The sequence below is a fragment of the Corylus avellana genome, chromosome 4, assembly GCF_965113065.1.
Source record: "Corylus avellana chromosome 4, dhCorAvel1.hap1.2, whole genome shotgun sequence".
Taxonomy (NCBI): Eukaryota; Viridiplantae; Streptophyta; class Magnoliopsida; order Fagales; family Betulaceae; genus Corylus; species Corylus avellana.
Window position 1 is genome coordinate 31,105,935 of NC_142493.1, and position 17,505 is coordinate 31,123,439.

A 17,505-nucleotide genomic window follows, 5' to 3' on the forward strand; every position below is an offset into this window, starting at 1 on the left:
ATGTCAATAGATCAGATAACAGTTTCAAAGTTCAAAGTTCAAATTTCTCATTGGCTGATTAGTCTCAGCCAGAGAACAATAATTTGACTTTAACAGCCCATATTATCCTTCACTTCATGATTCAAAACAGGGAGAATAAGATAACATGCAGGATTCGAAATATTTATTACAAGAGAAACCAAAGTTATATATGCAGGTAGAAGTGTCTTTCTTCCCCCACAGTTTAAGCGGCAAAGCATCCAAGGTGACATGAATATATTGGCTCAAGAGTGAGCTCCAGCTCGTTCCTCCTCACTTCTGGCGCTTCTTCCTGGTAACTGCCACTGCATCAGACATTCCAAAAATTGCATCTTAATGTGACACCTTCCAAACAACTCCTATCTTTTACTTTCTAATAAGAAATTGGGGATGCAGGACAAGCATATAGGCAAGATTGAAGGCATATAATCTGACAACCAGTTTGATTAAATTAACGAAATTGTTACATTTAAGTTGATAAGGATACAAATCCTCCTCTTCCATGTGTTTAACCGCCGACAAAGACACGTACAAACAAACACTATTTTATTCGTTTCGGCCCTATTAGCCATTTTTCAGCCATTTGATGTTCAAGAACAATGCTCGCTAACATAACGTGTTCATCTTTCAGGGGCATGATAAAGATAAAAATATTTTGTGCTAAATGATGATTCGATTACCCTAAATTATGGGATTTATTACTGTAAAGCTTTATAAATAGATCGAGCATTGTACTTAAATAAAAAACATTAAGGAAAGATGTAGCCTATAAAACTTTTATGTGTGGATGTAGACCATATGTCAAACCACTTAATTCTCGTATCTCTTTCTCTCTTCCATCTTTACTTTATTATGAAATTAAGTAATGCTATAAGTCTTCTTAAAGTCATCTCAAATGTGATGTGGCTTTTAAAATCATCACTAAATCAAAAGTCAATAAATCACATCTCAAATTCAACAGTAATTTTAAAAGCCACATCACATTTGAGATGACTCTAAGAGGACTCTAAAAAAACTTATAGCATTACTCTATGAAATTATATACAAGTTATTGTTGATGTTATTAGAACTTCTGCCAACTTTCAAATTAACTAATTACTCATAAAAGAATAATTCTAGTCACTAATAGCAAATTAATGTAAGAGATGGACACTTGTGCTTTGGAATAAACCCTGTAACAATTATATTATGTGAGAGAAGAAGGGTTACCCAATGTTTAAGCAGGGAAGTGGCTGTGGCAGCAGAAACGATGTTGATCCATTAGGGCCTTGGTTCTGCTGCTCCCAGTCTACCTGCTGTGCCGCAGTTTTCTCATTTTCTTTGATCTATTTCAAAATCGAGAGAGAGAGAAGAGAAGTTACACAATTCTTGTCTTCAGTAAATTACTAAATTCCCTAATGAACTTGGTGTAACAGCTAAAATGAAATTTGCAAGCATGCAAACGTAAAAAGGGTGGTCACCTTCTTTGCTAGGATGGTGTTCTGCTCCTGTATTGCCTTCTCCTGCGTTTACCATATTAAAAAAAATGAGATATAAAGTTTACGCTAATAAAAAAAGATAAATTTAATCATTTAATTTATATTCTATCATGAAAATAGGTAAGGTCCCTAATGATTTATAACCCAGATGTGCCAAAAGGCCTTGCCTTTCTCTGAAGCTGCGAGATTGACTCGTACATAAGTTGGTTCTGCAAGCAAGATAAAAGATATTTCAGTGGCCAATTAAGTAGATTTAACCAACGGTAAAATGGACTATAGTGGAAGACTTTAATAAAAAATTTAGAGTATACTTTTCTTGTTCGAACGTGTTTAAGAGCAGTATCAAGCTGCTGCTCCAAATGTTGAAGCTCCTTGAGACTTAGTGATTCCAGATCATCTCCCAAATAGTGCCTAATTAAATAGTTTACATTATTAATTAATTAACGAAAATACTTATACATGAAAGAATTTAAGGAGAAATTAGTCAATGGCATGCACGTGTACCTGTGGTTTCTTTGCAAAAGCTCCACCTTACCCTTGAGTCTAGCAAACTCCAGTGTCCAGTTTCCCTGCACAGGACGAACGGACAAGTTTCAGTAGAACCGACAGGCCATGCATGGAGGAAATCAAAACATGTACCCTTTTTAGAATGTTGAGAAATTGCCGTCTCTCAGAATAACATTATACATTCACATGATGTTTATAACTTTTGTACAACTACCTGTGCTTCAGAATCAGCTGCAGCAAGCTGTCGCTCTGCGTATGAATATCTCTCATAGCGTTCAAGTATTTTCTCCATGCTATTAATGCACAAGGAAAACAAGTTAATATTTTCTCCATGATGACATACATGTGAAGCACTCGATCGATCAAGACTCAAGAGAACACATTCATTCTATATAAAATATCATCTCAATATATGCTGTTTACAGTTTCTTATAACGGCTATATGCACACAATGGAACATTACAATTTGTTTCATCTGCTAAATTAAATATACATAATATAAGAGTTTTGCTTCATCCGCTAGAGAAGCTCTTAGGCCTGGTTTTGTAGAAGTTTAATTACCAAAAACGTTGGCTAGGGAAAAGAAAAGTTGGTCCATTGCAAAGTGCATGATCACAAATCTTATTCTCAGCTTCAATTCTGTCTAACGTAAGAACAAACAATCTCTACAAGATTTCTCTTCCAAAACACCTAAGCATAAACTATAAATATATACCAATCAAATCCAAACATACTTGATTTCTTTTAATTGACTTTTATCAAGAATCTCTACAATATTATTCCCTAGCATTTAAAATCCTAATGCAATATTATGTCCTATCAAAATAAAGTTATATTACTTAAAAAAAAATAAATAAATAAAGTTATATTGTCTGTCTGTCATTAGAATTTTTTGAAGTGTTTCTTTTACTAATAGTAGAAGAAAGATTCAAGTTGCCTTTATTGATAGTGATTAGAAGATTGGAGTACTTGCATGAAATGTATTATAATGCATCAAAATAAAGAAAACAAATCAAATATTAAAAATAATTTATTTATTGGGAAATGAAAGAAAAATCACGGTCTATATATATATATAGTTTTTTCTTCCGTGGCATTTTTTTTGGTTTAATGTTTAAATAGTTTTGTATCAAATAGCCTTATAGACTTGAAGAGAGAAACATAAGGATGTCTTGGGAAGAATAGATAATTCTTACAATATGCCTAGAACTGAACCAAAGGGAATGTTAGATTCTGTGAACCAAATGCCACCTAAAAATCATCCACAAAGATTTTTCTCAATCTCTCTTTCTTTATCCAAAATCCTGCACTATATATCTCATCTATCAATCTCTTTTAATTTCAAATTCAAGACAATACCAAAAGAAGAAAATTGAGGTTACTTAGGAAACTACTAAGTATGGATCTCAAGTGTCCATAAAAATCTCACCCTTTACAAACCATGAACCAAGAATCTGCCTCTCCTTCAGTCCATATTCAAAGCTAATATCACATATGGAAAGGATATTTCAATTTAAGAGGTGAGTTAATTATACTTTCAAAACTAGCATCAATTATGTATTCATTATCTCTCAACTTTTTCCTTATCAATGGTTTAGCCAATTTCAAACTTTCCTCCCCCCATCACACGTTTGGGTATATTCATCAAAATTGATTTCAAAAAATTGCACCTAAATCCCTCCTTAATCGTATGCCACCTTGACTAACACAATTTGGAATAACACTATTCATCACCCCATCATCCCTAGCCTCTAGTAATGCTATACACTACCCCTTCATCTCTCTCTTATCCTTCAAATGCTTATGTGACGTAGTCTTACATAGTATTTGGTGTATGGAGATTGGTTATATGTAGCGTGGTTTTTCTTTGGACAGAGTTTTCCTTCAAACTGGGTCGGAGGAATTTTCTTTAACCTAGTTTATAAAAATGACATATGTCCTTTTAACATGTGAAAATCACATGCTTTTTTAATATCATGGACAAAATTGGAATAAATTTGATAAAAACTCATGTGCATCTCAAATATTATTAAAAAAATGGACACATGTCATTTTTATAAACTAGGCTGAAGGAAATTCCTTTAACCCAGTTTGAAAAAAAACTTCGTCCATCACCCCTCCAACCAAATTGGTTGTGGGACCATGCTACATAGGCTTTGGAGTGATGGGAGGGAATAAGTAGGTGATGTATGGCATTACTCCACAATTTGAGTTTCAAAAATTCACCCATGACTCAACCCTCTTTTAACCCATGCCACCTACATTATAAAAATCTGAATTTCAAAACAATTGCTCCTAAAATCCCTCCATCCAACTTCAAGGCCACTTAGGGATTTTACCAAAAAGATTTTAGTTTCAAAATTTCTCTAACCCCTTTAGTTGTGTGTTTTAGAATTACCAAACAAAAAATCCTAGCTCTCCCGAACACTCATCCCATTTGGCCACTCTTCCCTTCGATCACTAAACCAAAATTTACTCACTTCGTGGAAAACTCTAGCATTTGTAAAAAGCTGAATCAAATGTTCAAAAAATTTTGGTTGGGTTTCCCTCCAACAAAATCTAGAAATCTTTCTCTTAAATCTTAGGACTCTCTCTGTGTGACAAGAGATGCTAGAGGGTTGGGGTTTAGGAAAATATAAGATGTTAATCTAGCTCTCATTTCTAAGCTAGGTTGGAAGCTCCATACCAACTTAGACTCCATGTGGGTGAATCAACTCAAAGGCAAGCATCTTCTTTCTGGTTCTTTTCTCCCCCCACCCCATTCTTCCCCCTCTTGGCTATGGAAAGACATCCTCTCTTCTCAACCTATCATTTCCAAAGGAGCCTGCCATAGAATTCATTCTCTTTCCTCCTTTTCCATTTGGAATTCCCACTGGATTCCTTCTATCCCTTCTTTCTCCCCCTCTCCCCTTTCTCCAGTCTGTATTTCCTCCCCTCCTTTTCTAGTCTCGGACCTCATCAATCCAAATGCCACCTGGAATACCCCTCTCCTTCTATCTCTTTTTGACATCCATAATGTTAGGGAACTCCTGAAAATCTCCATCAACCCTTCTCCTTGTCCTAATTTTTTCTGGCCCCTTTCTTCTTCTAGTAAATTTTCCACAAAATCAGCTTACAGATTGATCAGCAGCCCCAAAGTTTCCTCATTTCCTTCCCCTCTTAGCTCTATCTCCTGGAAACTTCTGTGGAATCTCAAGCTAAATGCCAGACTCAAACTGTTTCTGTGGAAAATTGCCTGGGATATAATCCCCTCTAAGGCCAGACTTAAATCAATTTTCCCTATTCCTTCTGCAGATTCCCTCTGTCCCCTTTGCAAATCAGAAGAAGACTCTCTTCCCCATTTGTTCTTCAAATGTTGTTTTGCTCATATAGCCTGGAGAAATTCCTTCTGGCCTCTGGACTCTTTGGCCTGGTCCTCTATGAGCCTCTCTAGTCGGATTAAGGGAATCATTAAGCCCCATTTTACGTTTGGCATTCCAAATTCTGAGGTTCACATTTTTCAAATTTATGCTACTATTTTTTGTGATCTGTTATTGTTAAGCAAGAATAAAGCTCATCATGAAGGTGCCATTCTAGACATTGCCACTTTAGCTTCTTCCATCAAAAATACCACTTTATCTCATGCTGCAGCTTGAAAATCCTCTTCTTCTAGAGAAATCGAATTCTAGTCCCCTCCTTAGGAAGGTTATCACAAGATCAACTTTGATACAGTCATTAGAGAGCATTTCTCAGCTCAAGCAGCAGTTTGCAAAGACCACAAAGGGAAAATTATCAAAGCTATCTCCCTGATCAGCCCTCCTTGCACTCTTAACTTTGGGGAAGCCTTGGCAGCTCTGCTGGCTGCCTCTTTAGCAGTGTCTTTGAAGCTCAAAAAATTCATCATCGAATGAGACTCCCTCATTGTCATTACTACTCTTCAACATCCAACAATCATTCAAGACTGGCACATAGAAAAAGTTATAGTAGATACCTTAGCTCTTCTCCCTCCCTCTCCTAAGTGGGAGGCAAAGAAGATTAATAGAAGTGCTAACTTCTGCACCCATCATATGGCTAATTGGGCCGCAGTAAGAGTTCACTCGGGCTGCATTCCCACTTTTCCCATTTCTCCTCTTCCTCCTGTTATTTGTAGTGGTGTAGCACCACCTTCTGTTTTCTTTCCCCCTTGAGGGTTGTTTATTCTCTTATTTCTAATGCAAAGTTTGGTACAAAAAAAAAAAAAAAAAAAAAAAAAAAAAAGGAGCTTGGAGTGAGAAAGGAGAGAGAGCTCCAAGTTTTCTTCCAAAGTTTGGATTTTCAACAACATATTAATAGTAGTTTGCAAGAGGTAAAGATTAAACTCTCACCCTGATTCAATCATCTTTGTAAGTGTATAATTCATTTGCATAACAAATTGCATGGTTGAATTAAGGTTTTGGTGAAGGAAAATCGAAGAAAGTATGATTTTAGAAAAACAGTTTTCAACCAACAAGTATTATGGTGAAAATTTGAAACTTTAACTTATTTTAATGAGGCAGATTTGCTCATGTATGGGCCATTTTAGGAGTTTTAATGCATGGTGGATGGGTTTTCATAGCCGAAAGCCCTAAGATTACAGAAACTAGAATTCTGGAATCTCTAACAGCTAGGTTGAAAACTTGGAGTAATGATATAAGTAGAACTTGAGTCATCCTAGAGTCCTTCCAAATGTGACGTGGTTTTTAAAATCATTATTGAATTTAAAAGTTGGAGTAATGATATGGTTTGAACACCCTAACAATCTGACTAGAAGCCAAATCATACCCATAATTAAAACTTAAAGAGTCTACCTTCATATAGTGTAATTTTAATGACCAGATTCTTCATAGTGGCTGAAAAACTAGGTTGAACTCACTGGGTGCAAAATTTTGCAAAATGTAGATGCCTGAAGATAACCACATGTACATATGGTTTTGTTGCTTTGGAAGTCTAGTTTCATATGGTTATGGATATAAAACCAGAAAATTGATCAGTAGATTGAAAGTTATCAGTCAAAAACCCAGGATTGTTCAATCTTGTAGTGAAGAAATGTGGTTATTTTATTCAGGCTTTTAAAAAGCATGTAAATGGGTGATCAGTGAGTATTTTGAGCTTTTAATTAAGGATTTGAGGTAAGTTGTATATACTGCCCTACTACGTTAATGTTTTGTTTTTAGTCTCTTCTTCCCATGCATAAATGTTTTTATAATGTTTCATGTTATACTCCTTAAATGTTTCAATGATATTATTATATGTTTTGATTTTAGTTACATGACTTGAATGCTATTGTAAGATGGTAAGTTTTTTATTTATTTATTTATTTATTTTATTTTTTTTAAGTACGAAAGAGACAATTACTCAAATGGTTTTTGGGGGGACAAAAATTTGCTATAATTAAACTGGTTTGTATCTAATTCATACAAACTAGATTGAAAGTGACATGTATTTATAAAGCATGTGATAAGCACATTTTTTCTTATTAATGCTATTAAAAAAATACATGAGAAATATATGCTATTAAAAAAACATGTGCTTCTCACATACTAAGGGACACACATCATTTTATTAGACTAGTTTGTATGAATTAACTACAAACCAGTTTGTAGCTAATTTAAATTTATGTCTGTTTTTGGGGTACTTACTCTCAATTTAAAGTAATATTTTTATTTAAGGAAACTTTCCATTTAAGAGAATTACATATAAGGAAGGTTTTTATAAGGATAGAGAAACCCCCCTCCTCACACATGCTATATGATGATGAAATAAATGAAATTTTAAAGGGAAGAAAAGAAAGCAAAGAGCATGTGATGTGGCAGATTAAGTTTTGAAATTTTATTTTTGCCTAAGAGAAACGATAGATATCAGGGCTGGGATGGAATTCATCACACTTAAGAATGTTTACGTGAAGGTGTGGCTTATCACCAATGTTTTGCCATGCTGAGTGCACCTGGGTACACCTAGCATTAATCAGGCATGGCCCAAAATGACTCAACTCATAGCCTCAGGTTGAGTACAAGTCCTTCAGGATTAGGCAGAACCTCATACATATGAGGCGTAATTGTATATATGCGATGCCATAAGTATGAGTGAAAGAAAGTTTTTATGAGCTCAAGAATTTCAAGTTTATGTCAAGTTTTAAGCAAGAAATTTTATTTCATGAAACCCCTTTCTATGTTAAGGATATAAATCCTTTTGATTAATGAGGATTTGATTTGTGATCATTGTTGATTTGATTAGTTATTAATTACCCTTAATTCAAGTGATTTGTTTTGTATTTGAAATTATGTTAAAGCTCTATAAATAGAGCTATGTACTCAAATCATACATCAAGAAAATATGTAGCTTATTGAGACTTTAGTGTGTGGATGTAGGCTATATGTCAAACCACCTTAATCTTTGTGTCTTTCTCTATTTCCTTCATTTCATATTGTTCCGCTTTATATTTATCATTTTTATATGTTTTTATATTCTAAACATATTTTCAATAGGTTCAAAAATGAAAGTTTTATGTCAATTAATGAAGTTCATTCTACGAAACATTTATGAACTTGAATTATTTCTTTATTATAAAATGTTTTAACTCAAGCGTTTTAAAACGGTCAGGTGTATTACTTGTCAAGTTATCACTCACTTTTGTTTTTCCTCTCAAAATTCAAAGCAATGGATTAGTTAGATTATGGCATCAACATGTTTTTAGAAAGGTGTCATAGGGCACAATGGAAATTTTATGACCTTATTTGTGATGTTTTAACTTAGGCTTTAAATTTTAGTTGTTATTAATCATAGGTTGTTTAATCAATTTATTTTCACTTTGGGCTTTAAATACTTTGAGACTCTGAGGTTATTGAGTTAATTAATGAACCTAACCTTAACAGACCGGGGGTGTTACTTTTGAAGTGATGAAACATGCTTAGTCAACATATCTATTAAACTTTCTAATAATCTTTTTTTTTATAATCCAACTTTCTAATAATCTTATTCACTATGATAGTGTCTTAAACTCTCAAAGAAATTATATTGATGTCGATGTACTTGATTTTCTCATAATATATTTGATATTTGGTCAAATGTTTTGCTTCTAACTATCAGAAAATATTTGGGACCACACTTAATAAAGTGGAGGTCACTAGTTCGAATCCCCCTCCCTCCTTCTTTGTGCGGACATGTCAAATATATATATATATATATATATATATATATATATATATATATTGCAGTTACAACCTATTATATACCAATGAATCTTGTCAAGATTTTCTAATTGTCTGTGAAATGTCTAGACAAGTTCAAGGGATGTTATACATGATGCTTCAACTGCAATAGAGTAAGAAACACATGATATAAATTGCACCTTCCCAATCGATGGTAATAAACTGTAAACAGTCTAAAATGAACAGTACCAAATGGACTACTCATAGTTTAGAATTCTATATATATGCCAAAATGTTTAACCATTTTCTCAATGTACCTTTTCTGTGATAAATAAAACCTTTGTGTTTTCTTATTTCTATAAATCTCTATTCTCAAAACATATACTTAATAAACATGTCATCTACATAGAACAACAATAATGACTTGTTCAACCAACAATTTTATTTTCCTTCAATAATAAATCCCTAAGGTTGATGCATATATATAAAAGTAGTTTTCTAATTTATCATGTAGAAATGTTGTTTTAACATCAAGTTCCTCAAGTTCTAAATCAATTAAAAAGTTCATGGTAAGCTATAAGAAATAGCTAGAGCTATGTTTTATAACGGTTGGAAAAACTTCATTGAACTTCGTAACCTCTCCTTGAATGCAGCCCTTTGCCACTAAATACACCTTGTAGCTTCTTCAATCTCTAAGATCCCTTCATTTTTTCTTGAATAACTATTTGTAGCCAATATTCTTGGAACCATATTTCATTAGTAGCAGAAGTAGAGAGAAAGATGAAATGTGATAGATGGAGTGAGATGAGAAAGATGATCAAATCTTAGATATATGTATAAAGACAGTTATGGTAAATTCATATAAGGAAAATATATGAACGCTAGATATTCTAACATCGACTCAAACTTAAGGTTGAAGCTACATCAATTTGGTATGACAAGGCATAAATTTTGACATGAGCTTGCCTCTCAAATGTTTTGAAGAATCATATTAGAGTCCTATGTCATAAAAGTGAAAATTTAGACGTGAGCTCAACATGGTCAGAATTGTTAAAGTAATAATTAAATGATTAAATTTGCCTCTTCCTATCGGCTTAAACTTATAGAAAAATAGGTGATTTAACAAGAATTAGGTGTGACAAGGAAAGAAATCCAAGCGTGAAACCAAGTGGAGGATCTGATGATGGTGGAAAGAATGATGAAATCCTGGCCAACAATGCCAAATTAAGGGTCGTTGGGGGGTCGTCACATGTGTTAGTGAGCCACTAGAGATGGAAGCAAGTGGTGGCCAAAGACAATGGCTAAAAGTGACCAAAGACAATAGAGGGCCGCCGAGGATTGTGATTAGGCAAAATGTTGCTAGCGTTGGCCAAGGTAGACGATGGCTAAAGATGGAGTCAGGTGGCGCCAACAAAAAAATTGTGAGTGAGGTGTGTGAAAAAGACTCGCAAGAGAAACTGTTGGCTTGTGTGGTGCATGAATAAAATGTTAATATCTTTGGCAGTGCATGGAGGTGCGTTTGTCAAATAGAAACTGCACTAATTTGTCACTAGTGAATTGATTTTGGTGTTTTTTTTTGGGGGGGAAACAATAGATCCAGTGGCAAAGCGTGAGGCACATTGACAAAGATGCATGGTGGTGCATGATTGCACATGAGAGGCTGTTACGGTTGGAGTATTCACATATTGTGTAGCATTTCATATCACCTGGGTACGGAAATAAAGATATGCTTATATATACTTACATTTTTCATGACAATAACACGTCTTAAAACCGTGATTGTACTTCATCAAAACTTCGCAGTTAAGTGAACTTATGCGAGAGTAGTACCAGGATGGGTGACCTCTTACGAAGTCTAGTTCGGAAAAGCCAAAAGCCAACAATATTATGTGCCAACGGGATGTGATGTTACATATTGGTATATCAACACCTTGCAAATATGATTTTGGAAGAACTGGCAACAATGGGAGTAGGTGCATGACAGTGCATGCATTTGCAAAGGATCAAACTTTGACCTGTTGGTGCAGGTACGACGAGTAACAAGGAGGTAGTTTTTTTTTTTTTTTTTTTTAATTGAATAAGGGAGAAAGGACTACAATGGAGGATCTTTCTTATTTCCGATCCGAATGGAAGAAGAATAGAAGATCCCGTGGGAATGCTTCCAAAAACAAGAGAAGCGACCCATTTAGGTAGAGCATGTGCACGAAAGTTGGCACATCAAGAAACTTTAAAAGCATTCCAACTTTGAAAAGAAGAAAGAACTAAACTAATATTAGAAATACAATTAGCAAAAGTTCAAGAAGAGAATAAAGATGGGTTGTTTATAGCCAAAACAACTAGAAGGGCATCACCTTCCAACATATGCTTATCACAACCGAAAGAGACTGCCAATCGAGCAGCCAACAAAACTGCAGAAGCTTCCCAACAAGGAGGTAGTTGGAGTGTTGTGTAAGTCGACAAAACACCAATTCTTTGATTTGACATTCTTGTGAGGAGAAGTCGCTAAAGACTACAGGACACTGATTTTGACATTGTGAAAAGTTTATAGTAAATTTTAAAAGCGAAGAGAAGAAAGATAACACAATAATTTTGGAGTGGTTCGACTTTAGAGGCTTTTGTTCACCACTAGGAATATATATATGTCTTATAGGATTACATTTTAATCTTATTGACTTGCTTTATTTATAGGTGTTACAAAGTACCATATTTATAGAAAAAAAAAATGGAGTGCATAAAGTGAGATAAAGAGTTGATTACAAAGAGATATAATAAATTCATATATATATACATATATATGAATATATATGAATTTATTATATCTCTTTGTAATAAGGTTAATAGAAAAATACGCGCGGAGGCTAGGTAGATGTACATGGCTTAGGGTCAATCACAAAACCAGCTCAAAATAGACAACCAAAGTTTGACTAGGTCTTCCTGAAGTGTACCAACAATCAGCTAAGGGAAAAGAAAGGAAAATTCGCTGTGAAGTACACGTGCCAGAGTCGACTGACGCACATCACCTGACAATTTCTCCACAGGATGACATTCCAAACTAAAGGTTTCTCTGGCATATCAATCACTTCGTACATGAAAAAGGATCTTAACTGCGTTCAAAACCGCTGTTCAAAACCGAAAGTAACAAACAAAACAAAAACCCGCTATTGAAAAACCAACGGTTACCTCTGTGCCCTAAAGGTCGACAGACATTATGGAAGTTTTTGTGGCGGTCTTAATGACTTACCATTGTATAAAACATACAATGGCTGTTTTTGTGGACACTGCTAAATGGACCACCGGAAAATTCTCTATTTTCTTGTAGTGTATATAATTAATTAATAATATATATATATATATATATATATATAGTGACATGCAGGCCAATGTTGGTAAAAAAAAATTACATAAACTAGACAAATTGTCACGACTGAGGGCTGCAGCTGGGAGTTTTATCACCACCGTATTCTCCATTTTCTTACTCTCATAGTGCATGGGGAAGAGATCATATGCACTATGCATGGTGGATGTTAAGCAACAATTTCGATTCTAGCTTATAATAAGAATCTTTAAGAAAGCATTGCCAGTACTCCTAGGCTTGCTTCCAAAAAATCCTTGTAAATATGACTCCATGATAACAGACATTATGTTACCATCCTTGCATGCTTAGAACACTATCCATACAATAAGTCCATCATTAATATTGTAACTCTATTTATCTTTAGATCAATTTGATTTGTAGAATAGATCTCTATAATAGGATGGCTATTTCGATTAAATAATCATTCTTTTATTTGGTTGGAACATATTCCTATATTTAGTTATTTTTATGGGAATAACTATTTTCTTACTAACAAGAATACATATTCCTTTGAAAAATGAGAAGAATAGGACAACATCTTTCCCAAAAAATACTTTCTTTTTTTGTTCATCGAAAAAAAAAAAAAAAAAAAAATTATGGGTGGCCGGCCACCTCCAAGGATAGTGCGACAACCCTTAATGAATTTGGGAGTGACCTGGCCACCTCCAATTCAAGTTGGGGAGAGCCACGGCCAAGGTTCACCTTGATGGCACCGGGGGTGTGCGTGGTCGGCCACCCACATAACTTAACGTTTTCAATTTTTTTTTAAAAAAAATTTGAGTGTTAGAAAAATAAGAAATCATGTGGAGATGAGGGGGGGGGGGGGGGGGGGGGGGGGGTGGGGTGGGAGTTTTTTGAGCATTTTTGGTTCATAATTATGGCATATCTCTTGTCACCAAACTAATTTTATTCTACCCTCCTCTATTCCTAGTAATAATTATTTATTTTCCCAGTGGAATATACATTCTACATATCAAACGAGGCTTTAGAATTATTTAGTTTGGTCATTTGGGTCATTCTCATGTGTTTTAGCTGTAGTAGAAGGTTATTATTATTATTATTATTATTATTATTATTTTTAATGATGAGAAACTTTTTCAAGGAGGGACAATTTCGTGTACCCACCTCAATCGGGTAAATCTTAGACCCGTGCAAAACACCCCATCCACAAGTATCAAGTAAGAAGACTCTAGCTTCACCGGTAAGTGTAGCCCTAAGGAATTGTTTACATTCAAGAGAATTCAAATCTTAAGACCTAATGGGGATGACACCAAGACCAAAGTCTTTTCTACTTGAGCAAACCCCTTAAGGTTTTGTGGTAGAAGTTGTTATAATAAGAGAACATCATTGTTGTTCAAGAAAGACGTCTTAGTGCTTGTAGGATTCCTTGTATAAGTCAAGTCCAAGTCCTTGTTTAAGTTATTATTTGAGTTTGCTTTGTAGTAGAAGTCATCAAGTATGGGTGGGTTGTAAGTTATATAAAGGAGTCCTTGAATAAATAATTGGCAGAGAAGAAGTGTTAGAGTAGGGATTATACAGATTCTAGACAATCCATGGATTCTATTTCTAGTCATTGGGGAGTTGTTAAGGAATAGGAAATGGAAGCTCAGCATAAAATTAAAACTTGGGAGTTAGTTGAGCTTCTCAAAGGAAGGAGGTTACTGGTGGCAGATGTGTATACAAGCTTAAAAGAGATGCAAATGAAAATATTGAATAACATAAAACTTGTCTTGTAGTGAAAGGTTATGCTTAAAAATCAATCATTAACTTTAATATGTATTTAGACCAGTAAGAATATTGCAAGGATTTTGATGAAACCAATAGTAAGAGACAAATTTGTATGGGTTAGAGCTTCTATTAGGCTTGTTAATTATCAACTGATAAATGGTGACAGAGACATGTACGTTGTGGTAATATTGAAACTAGTCTTCAAGTGAGATAATGTTGGAATGTTGGAATCTTGGAATCTTGGTAGTTTTGAGATTGAACATTCTAAGACCTTTTTGGTAGGATTGTGTATTCTCTTAAGATTATGAGTCTTATTCTTGCTCTATCTTAAGAGAGGGAGAGAGGCTTATTGTATATTTTCCTTGACACTAGTAAAGAAGAAACATTGTTGTTGCTGCCTGCGAGAGTAGGTTATCTTGTCAAACCACGTTAAATTCTTTTATCCTGATTTTTGTTTCTTTTTCTTCTTCTTTGTTGAACCTCAACAATATATATTCATGAAGTCCATAGCCTTTGATAGCATATGGAACGTCTCTTTAATTGGTACTCATAAGAAGAAAACTTAAGGATGTCATCATCATATCAACTAGCTTTGAATCTTTGAATACAAAAAAAAAAAAAAAAAAAAAAAAAAAAAAAAAAAAACCTAGCTTTGAATCTTTAATATTGTTTGAGGCAATCAATTATGACCCTTCTTCAGATCTTCTGCTATGGTTCTAATTCTTGGATGGATTTTATGCTATTGAACACAAAATGGAATATAATTTCTAGACTTACATGTCACCCCAAAAAGAATAGCAAGACAACCTTCGGCCATCCAATTCATCATATTTGTTGATACAAATAAGGGAATAATTAACGATTTGATTTTTATTTTTTTTTTTGTCAATTGGATTTAATGAGAGGCACTACAGAATGCAACAATATTTACTAGGATCACATTATATATATTGCAATAGAGGAGTCTCGCAAGAACTGATCATGCTATTTCCATAACATGACATGGTGAATGTCACTGCCCTAGGTTAACTTACCATGATCAAACCCTAGAAGTGGTATTTTCTTCTCGGACCGTTGCTTTCTTGTCTAACATTTTTTTTTAAAATTTTTTTACTTTTTAATTTTTGCATTTAAAACAAATTAAAGGAGTATTCACCTAGTTAGTTGCACTCAGTCATACACACTCAAAAGTCCTTGGCAATGCTGTTAATTAACTTGAAAACCTCCCTAGATCGATTAAGGGGATCTATTGACTGGTTTAAACAAATAAAGAGATGAGATGGTTTGGTTGAAAATAAAAAATACTAAATCAAATTAGACATAAAAGTAGTCACAAATCGATCACATTTGTGTATATATATATATATATCCCCTTAGTATGCCAAGTTTATAAGAAGAATGAATTGATTAGATAACTTAAGAAAACAAAGCAAATGATATTTTAGCAAAAGAAATTAAGCCAAAGTAAGCATTTTCAAATGTCTTGAAAGACGTGTAGCCTCATTAGCTTGCACTTTATTTACCTTCCTTAATTAGAACAAAATCAAAAGTTTAGAGTTGCAAGACTTTGATGTGATAATTAAATGAATGCAAGGAAATCAGTGATGAGCTAGTTAGGCAGAAGCAACTAATTCGCTTAAAATCAAACTCTACGTCAGGTGTACGTACGTTGAGCCTGGTTCCTTATAAATTTCTTGCATTTCTTTTATACACACACATATTAGCAATTACCATTATTTTCTCTAGGACTATAGGAAAAAGCGAAACTCATGCATATATAAATTAAGTATATAAGAAAAACACTTAGAAGAAGAAAGAAGAATATATATATGTAATAAAAATAATGAAAGCTAACCACAAAAAAGTAAGAAAAAACAAAAAAGGACTCGAAGCTCCACCAAAAGAGTGGTTTTTGTTGCGAATTAATTATGTTTTTTGGATTAATTAGCAGCAAATAAAGCTTTTTACTATAAAAATATTTATTCCCGTTCTTTCCCTTCATGTCCCGAAGTTCAAGGGTTTCCTTCAGTCAGATATGACCTACCGCAGGGCATATAGTTGAAAGGATTCATCAGGAACCCGCCAAGTGCTTTTAAACTATATATTTTACTATTTTATCAAATCAAGCAAAACGCTATCTTCTATTCTTCTCCCTACTCTGTAGGAACCACCTAAAAACGACCACCTCAATAGCTGTATAGTATCAAAATTCATAAGCAATCCATATAATAAATACATCACCCAAATGCTTTTTTCATACCAAAACGATGCTACCCTAGGCCTAACATAAATATATAATATCTTATTATCCAAAAATCTAGAGAAAGATAAGGTACAAAACAAAAACATTCTTCCCAGCAGAAAATTCAGTATATATAGCTACATAGACAAAGATCTAGCTAGCCTGATCACAAAACCAATAGAAGATGAACAAAAAAAGAAAGAAAAAAAAAAAAGCATTTAAGAACATATATATATATATATATATATATATATATATATATATATATATATATATATATATATATGAGTGAGAAGGAGAAGAAGAAGAAGAAGAAGAAGAAGAAAGTTTGTTTACCTAGAATCAGTGGCGTACTCAAAGAGCTTGCCCTTGTGGGAGAAAACAATCACAGCAACCTCAGCATCACAGAGCACAGAGATCTCGTGAGCTTTCTTCAGTAGCCCACCTCTCCTTTTGGAAAACGTAACCTGGCGGTTGATCTTATTCTCTATGCGCTTCAGCTGAACCCTACCCCTCCCCATATCTGTTTTCTTTCTCAAAAGAGAAATATGAAATCCCAAAATCAGATAAAAGTCCAAAAAAAGAAAAACAACCTGAAACTGAAAGAGAGATAGAATTTAATGGGCTTTTCTTCTTCTTGGGTGTTTTGAGAAAACATGTTGCACATATATAGAAAGAGGAATGGTTAGGGAACTTGGCAGAAAAAAAAGCGGTTTATGGGATAGAGAGTGGTTTGGGAAAAACCAGGGTGGTTTTTAAGGATGCGTTGTCGATTTGTGATTCGTGAGGGTGTACTGTGTAGTCGTTAATGTCTAGGTGTAAGAACCACGCTTTTTTACAAGGGGAAAGTCTAGAGTCCCAATTAAGAAGTGTCAGATTGGGGATTGTACGGAGCTTATTAGCATGACCAATATGCTGCTCCCAATGCTTGTGTTGACGGCGCCTTTCTGGCTCAGTGACACCATTTTTTCTATCAAAATTGCATCAATATTATGCCTTGCCCTCCTTCCAGTCATGAGTCATCCATTAATA

The 17,505-nt window shown here is 34.2% G+C and overlaps 1 protein-coding gene across 1 annotated transcript; it reads right to left on the reverse strand.

The window, feature by feature from the left end:
- Positions 1 to 123: 123 nt before the first annotated feature.
- Positions 124 to 17,096, reverse strand: LOC132179115 (agamous-like MADS-box protein AP1). The gene is made up of 8 exons (XM_059591758.2): positions 16,810 to 17,096; positions 2,218 to 2,296; positions 2,001 to 2,065; positions 1,808 to 1,907; positions 1,664 to 1,705; positions 1,479 to 1,520; positions 1,228 to 1,343; positions 124 to 323 (listed from the first exon to the last, which is right to left on the reverse strand). Exons 1-8 carry the CDS (start codon positions 16,992 to 16,994, stop codon positions 224 to 226), a joined length of 729 nt encoding a protein of 242 aa, XP_059447741.1. The 5' UTR covers positions 16,995 to 17,096; the 3' UTR covers positions 124 to 223.
- Positions 17,097 to 17,505: the final 409 nt, after the last annotated feature.

Excerpts from the sequence above, each read along its gene's own strand:
- LOC132179115 (XM_059591758.2), bottom strand. The coding sequence starts at position 16,994 with ATGGGGAGGGGTAGGGTTCAGCTGAAGCGCATAGAGAATAAGATCAAC. Across the intron at positions 1,706-1,807 it reads AACACGTTCGAACAAGAAAA|AACCAACTTATGTACGAGTC; the intron begins GTATACTCTAAA and ends TCTTGCTTGCAG. Across the intron at positions 1,344-1,478 it reads ACACCATCCTAGCAAAGAAG|ATCAAAGAAAATGAGAAAAC; the intron begins GTGACCACCCTT and ends ATTTTGAAATAG.